This window comes from Batrachochytrium dendrobatidis (genome assembly GCF_000203795.2).
Source record: "Batrachochytrium dendrobatidis JAM81 unplaced genomic scaffold BATDEscaffold_8, whole genome shotgun sequence".
Classification (NCBI taxonomy): Eukaryota; Fungi; Chytridiomycota; class Chytridiomycetes; order Rhizophydiales; genus Batrachochytrium; species Batrachochytrium dendrobatidis.
In genome coordinates, this window is record NW_006281106.1 from 985,363 (window position 1) to 997,296 (window position 11,934).

At 40.6% G+C, this 11,934-nt stretch overlaps 4 protein-coding genes across 4 annotated transcripts; 1 reads left to right on the forward strand and 3 right to left on the reverse strand.

The window, feature by feature from the left end:
• Positions 1-100: 100 nt before the first annotated feature.
• Positions 101-2,536, reverse strand: BATDEDRAFT_25995 (uncharacterized protein; the record flags this gene model as incomplete). The annotated part of the gene is made up of 1 exon (XM_006679863.1): positions 101-2,536. One exon carries the CDS (start codon positions 2,534-2,536, stop codon positions 101-103), a length of 2,436 nt encoding a protein of 811 aa, XP_006679926.1.
• A 3,316-nt stretch (positions 2,537-5,852) lies between these two features.
• On the reverse strand, positions 5,853-7,215 carry BATDEDRAFT_89639 (uncharacterized protein; the record flags this gene model as incomplete). Its single annotated transcript, XM_006680142.1, has 5 exons — positions 5,853-5,972; positions 6,121-6,218; positions 6,304-6,595; positions 6,698-6,948; positions 7,107-7,215. 5 exons carry the CDS (start codon positions 7,213-7,215, stop codon positions 5,853-5,855), a joined length of 870 nt encoding a protein of 289 aa, XP_006680205.1.
• Positions 7,216-8,493: 1,278 nt separating this feature from the next.
• On the reverse strand, positions 8,494-9,704 carry BATDEDRAFT_37140 (uncharacterized protein). Its single transcript, XM_006679965.1, has 2 exons — positions 8,868-9,704; positions 8,494-8,776 (listed from the first exon to the last, which is right to left on the reverse strand). Exons 1-2 carry the CDS (start codon positions 9,697-9,699, stop codon positions 8,571-8,573), a joined length of 1,038 nt encoding a protein of 345 aa, XP_006680028.1. The 5' UTR covers positions 9,700-9,704; the 3' UTR covers positions 8,494-8,570.
• Positions 9,705-10,270: 566 nt separating this feature from the next.
• BATDEDRAFT_20052 (acireductone dioxygenase (Ni2+-requiring)) lies at positions 10,271-11,730 on the forward strand (the record flags this gene model as incomplete). The annotated part of the gene is made up of 5 exons (XM_006679776.1): positions 10,271-10,462; positions 10,851-10,912; positions 10,992-11,112; positions 11,183-11,254; positions 11,384-11,730. 5 exons carry the CDS (start codon positions 10,271-10,273, stop codon positions 11,687-11,689), a joined length of 753 nt encoding a protein of 250 aa, XP_006679839.1. The 3' UTR covers positions 11,690-11,730.
• Positions 11,731-11,934: the final 204 nt, after the last annotated feature.

The window sequence follows — 11,934 nt, forward strand, 5'->3', positions numbered from 1 at the left end:
CAGGAAATGCAAGACTGTAGAAAACCAATGAGCTTTGTAAAAGTTGAGTTGTGGAAACTTTTGAATGGAAATAAACGTCTTTTGTTATTATTACTTGGTATTACACTCGACATGGCGGCGAACATGACATTTTGGAAGCCATTGAAGATAAATCATTCATGCTTGTTTGAAACCCTCCACCAATGGTAAATAGCGGTGTACTGTCTCTTTGACCACGAGCAGGTAGTATAATTGGAATCGGTAAAGTAGTAGAGAATGCAGACCCCATTGATGGATCACCGCTAGATCCAGCGTTGGCTTCCAAAGTAGACGACAATCCAAGCGGTGGTGAAATGGAGTATGGGTAGGATGATGTCTGAGCGGAAAATGAATACGAATGTAGTCTGTTAGAAAAAGGTATCTCGGCATTCGAAGTTGTCATTGAATAGGTCTGTGACTGGTGGTATTGTGGAGGCGACAATCGCGATGGTATAGGGGATATAGATTGTGACTCTATTCCACGCAACTGTGATGTGGATTGGATAAAGGGAGAGACTCGAGATGCCGAGGTTGGCAAAAACAACGGAGTCAATGGTCTGGAAAGCTTTGTCAATCTTGCATTGGTGGGTAAAGGAACAGGTGCTGCAGATGGAGGCGATAGAGGTGCAACACTGCTACTGAAATTGCGCGAAGCAGAGGGTCTGGCTGTATTATGCAAAGAAGTAGTTGACGGCAAACGATCAGTACCCTGCAACACACTAGTTGCGCTGTTATACAAAGAGGATAATCCACTCGTAGCAGACATAGAGGCAATGTGATCAGCACTGGCAGAATGCTTTTTGGAAGCCAATAGATTGGAAACAGTTTGTCGTGCTGCTTGTGCAGAGGATGAGGTATTCAGATCAAAACTATGGCGGCGGCAATTGGCAACCCGTCCAAAAGAATCAGGCCATTCAAAACCAGACTTGATTGGCTCATAAAGATTTGATTTGTAGATTGTGTCCAATAGCAGAGGAAGCACAAGTTTAAGCTTATAGTTACATGTACCATTGTTATCCCAGAAAACTTTTTCCGTGGCGCAAAGTCGAATTGCAAACTCAACAAAGCCAGTAGTAACACCAGGGCCAAACTCACTGTCCAAATCCACAGTGACCAAAAAGCGATCAACACCCTTGTAGTCTCCCATGTTGGGAGTAACAGTAGTTTGAAAAGTAGCATTAATATCGCGAAATGTAGCCCAGTTGTTGATAGTAAATCGAACAGAAACATGCTTTTCATAAGCAATGTTTCGGGTGAGAATCGAAATACACAACTGATTTTTTGCATCTATTTCAATTTGATCCAGCACTACTGAATGGGTTCCAAAGTAAGAGTGAGTCGGTAGATTTTTTGATGCAATACGCCATTTATCTGATAGTGCAAAAGCAAGAGAAACCGATCCTAAATCCAAATCGCCATTATCCTTGATATCTAGCGTTTCAGTGTCCGAAACAATGCAGGGCGAATCTGTTTTTGTAAAATGACAGATATGCTCAATGTTTTCTGCGAATTTGATGGATTTCCTACAACCCGGCAATCGAAGGTGGTGTGGAGATATAGCTTCATGGTGCTCCGAATCTACACATGGCAATTGCTCTGGCTCATGCTGTAAAAATGGAACTGGCTGTGATGGATCTTGTTCGGGAAACAAAGCTGAAGCGTCCATTTCATTCTCCTCGTCAAAACTGTCAACATGTACAAGACTAGGTCTCAAGCCAGACGGAACAGAGTCAAGTAGATTTGACACTGGATGCAAAATAGTCTTGGTAAAAGCTGGCTCTGAAAAGCAGTTTCCTGTAACAGCAACAGGAGAAGATGATAGTGCAGATGAAGTGGATGCGCAAGGGAGGATATGTACAATGGGAAATCGAGATAACGAACTGCTGGACGTAGTAGTTTCTCGAACCGTAGCAAAATATGATTCACGCGGAGGTGACGACGGAGGTGAATATAACTGCGGTGGAGTTGACAAGGACCGTCCAATGCTAGATGCAAAATCATGTGCAAACACCTGAGTAGCCAACGATTGAGCAGAAAGCACAACAGACTGAGGATCATCTGTATGACGATTGGCAGCTGTCAATTCATCTAAAAATGAGTCCTGAATAATATTGTGTTGGCTTTCATCTGTATCCATGTGATTGTCGTATTCCTCGAAATGCTCAATATCACGATGTTCATTTGGGTCTTGGACACGATTCTGCCATATCTGAAGCTGATGTGTCTTGAAAGCACACTGAGAGCGACCATCAGACTCTTGATCAGATTGCTGTATGGGGCCTGATAAGTGCTGAGAACAAGGACCAGATTTGACATGTGTCCACTTGTGTTTCTGCGTAACAGAAGACCGAACCAATGGTGGGAATGTCTTTGAGCGCTTCAAGGTCGTGTTGTAAACAGCAACTGGTTTGACCTGCCGGAGTTCCAAGTGCTGTGGGTTATATAGATTAGCAAGGTCGTAAGGGCTGGGGAGTATAGGAAGAGTGCTTCCACTTGTAGTACGCTCCAGACTCACCATTTCCTATCAAGAGGAAATAAATAGAAAGTTGAACAGGTCAGTCTCGACTATAAAATGGTGCAGAATAGTGTATCGATGCAAATGAAAAGTTAAACCCTAAAGTTTCAAAAATATAGTGACAGGTGGTTGATTCTATTTCCCACGTTTAAAATACAAAGTCATGAAATAGGAATAGCTGGAGACTAAGGGGTACAGTTGAGATATAGCCAATTCAGTCTAAAACATAGGTCGGGAGTTGGCCCGCACCTTTGACCCCTTCTCTCACGCTTCACCAATCATTTGCAGTCACAGTAAAAGCGGAGTCTGGCAGCCAACAGCAAAAAGGTGCTGCTTATATGCCTTGTTACCCGGTCAACTTTGCACAGGGCCGTTTACAAAACACCACAACGGTCTAATAATGACTAGGTATGACTGATGGAATAAACAGCGCGATGTTGAAGTTGATAAAAATAATGCTCTGGTTGAATCATTGGGCTATGGATTATGGAAAGGTTGGCATTGGACCATTCTTTCACCACAGTATCAGAATGCAATATTGGTATAAATGACCAATCAGAAACTCTAATGGGCTGAGAAGTGAAGCAAGTGATCATCATGCCCAGCAAAATCACTGACCTGGGTAGTGTTTGGTTTTTGTTGCACAAAGACTGTAGATGGAATGCTATGGTTGGGTGAGATTGGAGGACTAGCTGGAAGCAGATTAAAGCTGTTTGAATGTGAAATGATTGGATAAGATGGATAGTGTTCTTGCTAAATAAAATCGAATCACAGAAAATTGTCGATTAAAATGTCTACTTGATAGCTAAAACACTTGATTCTTGTAAAGAAAAGCATAAAACACTCGATTATCAATTGGAGGAAAATTGGGCAACAAGACGAATTGCCGCTGTTCCCACTGTGATGCCCAATCCAGTGCATCACAAGATTTACATTGAGCCTAACAAGCAGTTGCAACATACCAGAATGGGTGCACAGCAAAATACGGAGCAGTCCAGTTCACAGTGGATGTAGCACAAAGTCTGACAAATGTGGCAACCCTTTCTTAACCCGTCAATAGAGGCACTCTGATAGTGGATACTTGCGTAAATCACCCAAAGTCTGATACTGCAAGCTGCTGACTAAAATCCACTCGAGACTGCTAGATAATTGGTGTCGACAATTAAACGCTAGCAAATTACTAAACTGGAAATATACAAAGCAAGGAGTATGAGTCAATGTATTGCTTCAAGGTAGATTCACAAGTGGAGTGGACGTATGTGGCATGCAGCTATTATAAAACAGCCATAGATCGGAGTGTGGCTATACAAAGGCGGTGATAGTCAAGCGCAAAGATTATTCTCCACCTTCAAAACAGCCTAAAGAATCTTGAAAAACTGCACAAGAAACCATACCCAAACACCACTGAACAGACTGTATAAATACTGTCTGCGCAAACTCTTGTCAATCTCAGTTTGCAAATCAAAAATTAAACTTCCAACCGATACTTTAAATTTAAGCATTATGCAGTCTTGCCACAATATCCCGATGCTGGTACATTAAGCTCGGCTGCTCAAAAAATCAAACCATAGCACCTATTCGAGCCAATAGACTAGGGAAAACAGTTTGGGGTGCAATTCTTTCACCGGATAAACACTTGTTAAAAGTATCAGTCTGAACCCGTTACCACACAATCGCATAATTCTACACGTTTGAAGCTTGGACCATCTTTAAACTGCAAAAGGCAAGGGTAGCATTAAGGAGCAAGACAGTCAACAAAGAAGCAAATGAATTGAATAGTAGATATACCAGAGAAATAAAGGTGGTCGGGGTTTGGCATTTACGAGATTGAACCAAACTCGCATAGATCTGGCTTCATTGTCAAGGTGATAACATACATAGATATGCCTACCTAATTCTCAATACTTGAGATACTGCTCAGCAATATAGAGTAGTATACAAACTGTATTGTTTCAAGAAACCAGTATGTGTAATGGTACTGCAAACGACAAGAGTGGGTCAATAGCCTCTACGTTGATGTAGTCCACTAAACAAAAATGTCAAGATTTAAACCAACAGATCCAACCCCAAAAGGCACAGATTAACCTACATATCAAGATATGTCTCAAAACGACTATTTTTGATCCAGGATTGAAATCTAAAATAGTAGTGTCCAACCTTTAAACTGAGGCTAAAGGATTATGTTTAAAAATAAGATTAGCACTGGATGCGTAACAATGGCAGGAATTACAGCCGCATTCACGTAAAATGCAACACTAAATAAGGGTGCCAAAATACATAATAAACAACCAATCTCATGAAATGATAATTCATACTAATCTTACCGAGCAACATTGTGCTCTCGGAACTTCTTACAAAGCTGATTGGTTTTTCTGTGTTTATCTGTATAAAAATACCGAATAAATGTTCCCATCTGTTTCAACTCACACCCTTTGCACTTGTTTAATCTCCAACTCTCCTTTTATCCAAACATTGGACGCTTGACATGCAAGCAACTATTGTATTCCCGAGATGTGTATTTTTTGTTAAACTAGAGCGCGAACGCATAAGGTTGTAAATACAGCAATGTAAAGCTTGCACAGGTTGTATTGAGAATAGTCGAACCCAATATCTGGATTACAATGAATCTGTGATCGTACAATGTATGGCTATGCCAAAAGTGGAAAAAGGGATATTCAAAAAGACAATTTCAATTCAAGACTATAGTTTAATTGTGTGCGCATCATATGATGGCTATTATGCTTGTTGAAGAATTGAGAATGTTGATTGAATAAGCAGTACATTTTTAGTAAAGAAACGAATATTTAAGCATTGTTTATTCCAAAGCAAAACAGTCACTGCAAGATACAGAAAAGTGCTCTACTTTACATGAATACGGTTGTAGATGATGTAATAAACTGCATATTGTAATACCGACTTTGCCGCTATCCATATGTTTATAAACGGCAATATGTTGTAGTTTTAAATCTCCGTGCTGACGCGGCATATTTTATTTGCCATATTACTCAATAAACAAGATTATAAGCTGATGTTGATTGAAATATTGCCACGTCAGTATGCACAGCTATGGCAAATATAATAACCACTAACATATTAGATTCTGATGTATCGAAAAACGGTACTGTACAGCCTTTGCAAAACCATTGCTACTGTTGTTTGATGCTTTTATAGCAAGAGATCGCTTAGCACATCTCACCAGATACACAAATGTGTGAAATTGCAACCATGCTTGTGCTTTACATCTACTACACGCCAATGGCAGTGATAATTACAAATGGCTCTATTGAAAATTAAATTTATTTCGTCTGATAAACTAAAACTAACCATGAATACTGTTGCTGCTGCCATGGAAACGCTCCTTATGTGTACCAGTATAGCCCTTGGTATTGGTCAAACGATCAAAAACATTTCCAGAGCTAGCACCCACAGTCTTTTTGGTCTGTTTTCAAAAGCCAAATATCCAAGAAAATTACAATACAAACATAGATCCACACATACGAATGAAAAAGCAGGATATCAGTACTGCGTTGAAATGCAGAGTATCAGTAGGAAATGAAAATTCACTTCCAGGCGGATTTATGACATACAGTGGTATTCAGAAGCGTTTCAGACGACTTGACAATGGGTTTTACTGTGCGAGGCGCTTGTGAAGTGACTGCTTTTTTAGGTCTATTGGCCTCGGCATCTGGTACATTTCCAATTAGATATGGATGAGAACAGTACTAGAGCGTGTAGTACAGTGATGCATTGCAAATTATAGAGCAACATACCTAGCGCTTCAGTAGACATGGTAGTCACTGCAGCATGGGCTCGTTTTGACTTTGGTGAATAGGACATAGTAACAGATCCACGCGGTGATCCTATTGGCGAGGCAGCAAGAGGAACACCGCGAATATCTGCTTCCTTTCTGTTCACAATCTTGGAAAGTTCATTGGTTCTAGAATGAGTGTCTCGTCCTGCTAAACCCAATCCTTGGCCGGCTTCGTCAAACCGGTTTTTATGAGTGCCAGTATAGTGTGTGTGGTCGGTTAATCGCTGGGTAACCGAGTCACTGGTTGTAATCTTGCCATTTACAAAATGGTGATAAATAGAAGCATCCACATGTTAGATATTCAGTAAAATACACAGAAACAGTATAATTTTGGCATCCAGTACAATACATACAGTTCCTGTTGCAACAGGACGGGCTCCGCTATTGAGGATGCTTCTTACAAGCAGATTATAGGCTTCGGTAGGAGGTTTGCTTGAACCATAACGCTTGGCTGCAACCAAATGCAATGCGGCTTGAAATTGTTCAAAATCAATCTTACGGACGGTCTTGGCCTTGACCTTGTTAAACCAGATATCGATATCTGTCGTAGTAATATGCTTATCAATGATCCCAGTGTCACGGCAGAACTTGGCCCACTTGGAACCTATTCGTAATCAGATGGATTGAATGATTTACAGGTTAAATTTAAACCCAAATGTGGCTGAAATGAGCAGGTTTGATTCCATATAATGGAGTAGACCATGAAGCCATGAGTCTACAGCCATTTCCCAAACCATTAAAACCGTATCCAATAGCACATACCATCCATGGTTGGACCAGAAATATCCGTCATTGAACCAGAGAGATTGCGAGACGAGCCGAATTGGCAAAACGACCCAAAAGTCATGTAGAGGTCTTCAACAGTAGCCATTTGTTCTACATTCAGTATACAATTACATATCAAACAATTAATCAGCAGAACAAACCATCCAATAAGGGGGTTCAAATTATTAAATGTGGTAGCAGGGCCAAGACCGAGTGGATAGTGCAAACTTGGCGTTTGAATCTACATCACAATCAAGCTGCACTCAGTGTAGCTTACAGATTTAGATTCAAGTCAAAACGTTTGCTGGTGCCAAATGATCAATGGTCACTTGGAGTAGGTGTGATTCTTGGCAAGAAAGTGCGAGGCAGACGAATAGCAATTTATATTCCATAAACATGTGGATTTCATTTATCGCCATATTCACGTAGAATGGAACATGAAATAAAGAGGTGCATAGTAACCAGTCAGTTCCCATCAAATTTACTGAACATTGTGCCCTCTAAACCTCTTGACAAAGCTCACTGGAGTTTTTCATCCATGCTCATTTTTATACAAAAAAAACTGTGTTCAAAGCGGCGTTTGCATCACGGTTCCAGTAAATCCACCTCTGACACTTGTTCAGTCTCCTTTCATACAAATCGAGTGCTATGAAATTGGTTGATTGGCATGGAAACACAGTCACCCATACATGCGATCCTTGTTTTTGAACTAGAACGCGAGCGTATCCGAGCTTTTGGAACACATCAGAGATGAATTGTATTGGCAGCAATCTAACCCAATATTTGGATTGCAGTCAATGAATCTGGTGACCGTACAATGATTTATTCCAAGATAATCTATGCTTAAAATTGTAATTTAATCATGTGCATATAATGGACACTGTTGATTGAAGCATTGATAATGTTCATCAAAGCCAATCTGTAGTAAGACAACAAATATTCGGCGATTGCTTATCCCGAAGCAAAATAATGACTGCAAGATAGTGTCTCATTCTACATAAATACGGCTATAACTAGATGTGCAGTGCACATCCGCCAAGGTTATCCACACTACCTGCACATTGTTTATTTCAAGGCGTGCAGCATCCATGTACTAGGGTGCCTTTGTTGATGATGTATTGTGGCACAGAGTAACAACCCCAGACTGATGGATTGGCCATGTTTTTATACAAGCCAGGCGTTCAATGCATGAATAAAAAGTAAACTGCCACTGTTGTGCACAAAACACCATAAATTACAAGCGGAGCCTATTATACCGTGTCCTGATAGGAAGTTGGCCATGGTTTGTATCTGCTCATAGCAATGAGTCTAATTTGCATGGTTTGAACAGAAATGCATTCTATTACAACTGTTCCACAATTTTATCGCGAATGACATGTATATTGAGCTCAGATTATCAATGTACAGTTTATTATGCCCATTAAAACATAGTATTTAAAGTACGAAGCATCTCTAGTATAATCACCAAACCATGCTGCTCTTGCTATCCTTGCGGACTATAGCATCCATCCTTCCACGCCAGAGTTCTTTGAATATCTTGTCTTGTTTAACCGTAGTTTCAAGAATTGGTCTAGCATGACATGTTCGAACACGTCCATACCAGTCACCAACCATTTGACCTCCTGAATTGTATCGGTATATAATGATATTTCCAGCAAACTTGTGTCCTATATCAAAACAGTGTGTTTAAAAGAGTTTAGCCAATCTAGAATTGTGCAAATCTCATTGACAGATAAATAGTGAGTGTATTCGACTTACCACCAAAATGGCTTACGCCATATACACCCACATCAGCATCCATGTCAAACTCTTTAACAGCATCATTAAACTCTTTCATGAGCAGTGGTCCGGCAACACCACATCGTTTATCACGTCGTTTATGAGTACACACCATCACAGTTGTCTTGTGGCCCCAAGGCTTTGCTAGTGTTTTTGCGGCAAATGCTTCGGGTAGCAGCTTAAGCATGATTTCAGGCGATTCACCTTCAACCGGTAATCCAGATTCTCCAGCATCACTGCTTTGATCCATCATTTTGTGGTATGCAATAATGCAATCGGCAAGTGTTCCAATATCGCTCACATGAACTCGATCCAACGCAATGTTTTGAGGAAACAGCAAGACCTGTGTACAATCAGTGTCTTCCGGTTCGACTTGATCATCCCCAGTACTACTTTCAAAAGCAGTAATCAGAGACCGGAATGGTGGGTGCAGGTTGGAAATGGAATCATCTACGTGGGTAAAGAAAGCATTGGGAGTCTGGCCAAGCTTTTCTGCCCATTTGGTGCCTAGACCAACCCGTACAAGAATATGCTGTCGATAAGGCTTCATTGTGCCATGTAAAGGCGTTTCTACATCAATGTTCTTGGCGAGGTATCCAGGCAGTTGAGGATGGTCTGTGCATGGATCATTGCAAGTATAGCAAGGCGAATCAGTGAAATGAACATCCGATGCTATAGGCGGATCAATTGGTGAGGCGGATGCTTCTGGTGCTACTGATTGACTAGGCGTAGCCTCTGACTGTGAATCGGCTATCAAGACCTGTGATATGTTGCGGGCAAGACCTGATATGGCATCTGCCAAATATTTCATCTCTGTTATCAATCGAGCGGCAAAAGTCGAATGAATTCTAAAACGCCATAAATATCAAAGTATATGAAAAGCATGACGGTACTCGACAACTTGCTATAACTGTTCATTCCTGATTGAATTGATTGGATCAACTGTCCCGGTTCCGTCTGTTTTTTCTTGCAGTTTCTATTAGCTACGGCATAGCTGTATTCCCTGTCAACTACAGCCAAATCCAGTTTCCATGAGATAAGCATGGCTAATTCGTTTTTCCATAACACTTTAAATCATGCCAAGCTTTCCGTTCAGAACCTCTTGAATCCCTTTCAAGTATATATATTGGTTTGACGGGACTATACTTTGAATCTAGTGTATATAAAGAAGATCGAAAAAGCAAGTCACTCTACATGAAAAATGACTGTCATTCCAATAGACCAGAAATGTCAACAATTGAAACCATTCTAAAGCAAATATTGATGCTCAGGATTGGATAGAATCACTTCAACGACCGATCAAATGCTAATGGCACGATTGGCTTCATGTCGTGATTCGGATATTTAATGGAAAAACTTGCCCTGACATTTATCGACATTCAATGGTTTCTGCCTGGTATTACAACGAGACCGAAGAGGACCAGCGTGCTCTCCACAAGTATGAGCCCAGTCAGGATGTTTCTCTTGACGAACTTGCCAAGCTTGGTGTTCTTCATTGGACATTCGATCCCGAAACTGAGTTGGACAAGGTCAATGAACTCTCCAAAGAACGTTGTTATTTTAGTCGTGACGAGGTAATCTTGACTGAACACTAGTTGCCTTGTATGGATCTCTTTAATCAAGATTGCTATTGTGATGATCCTTTATTCGGAATGAATAAACAGAGTCGTTGCTTCCTATAATGAACCATTTCATTGTGGGATTGGCAAGTAAAGACTCAAAACTGCTGACCATGCACTATGATGCCTGCCATTGCAGTGCATGTTTAATATGTAGCCTGTCGGTTGCATTTGGCTGGTATTCAATGGCCTTTGTAATATATTCCAGAACCGTTCAACCCAAACAATCGATGGAGCATTTGAACTATTTGCATTGGTTTTCAAGCCAAACGATTAAAACCCAAAGAATGCCTGCTATACTCCTGTAGTAATGTATACTCATCACTTTGATTGTATAATATAGATTAGCATTTCCAAAGAAACTCTGCCCAACTATGAAGAAAAGCTCAAGATCTTCTTTACCGAGTAGGTGATTCTGAACCAATCAATACCATTCCAACATTGAGCCGGAATACGATTCATGGATATTGTTTGATTCTATTAGGCACATTCATGAGGACGAGGAGATTCGCTATGTTCTTTCTGGTTCAGGATACTTTGATATCCGTAACAAGGACGATAGATGGATTCGCATTCACACCAAAAAGGGTGATATGATTATTCTGGTAATCCGGCCAGTCATTGTTGGTTGTGTTATGTGGAATCAAGTGCACTGATTCATCCATCTTGATTTAGCCTGCCGGAAGCTACCATCGTTTCACTCTTGATGACACCAACTTTATCAAGGCAATGCGTCTCTTCAAAGAGGTAATTCATCTATCTGATGGATATAGGTTACTTTTTGAATTAGCAGTTGGCTAAATAGTATCGGTGTATTTTAATGCTAATCCTATATTCCTTGTTTGACCTAATCATTTTAAATGCGCTGTTTTAAAGGATCCTAAATGGACTCCCATCAATCGTTCCGAAAAAACCGACTCAAATCAGCACCGTTTGAGCTATCTTGAAACTATATCCGGTAAGCGTGCTGCTGATACCGATCCCGAATGTAACCTTTCTGGCAAAAAATTGAAATCCTTGGTGGGTGAATCTGTCGATGTTGATCCTATTCATACACAGTCTGAGCCTGCACCTGGCGATACGAAAGAAGCAGAGCCTACATTGAAGAAAGCCGTTATTGAGACAGTCAAGTCTGTTGATGTGGTGGAAACACCTGCTAATATTGCTGTTACTGAGGAATAAAGTGTGAAATATACTAGTTTTGCTTTGATGCAAATCAAGCCATCATTTTATAGTCTGTTGTTTGATAACCGACTGCGCCATGCTATTGAATGCTGTCATTCATTGATCAATAGCCTTTTGTATATTTGTAATGTTATTGATGCATGTTTTTATCCAACGTAGCCCAATGCAACGGCTACAGACTAGTATAGACTATACACGCATCAATGACTTTATTTACACATGCTTGTATGGCATGCAAACTC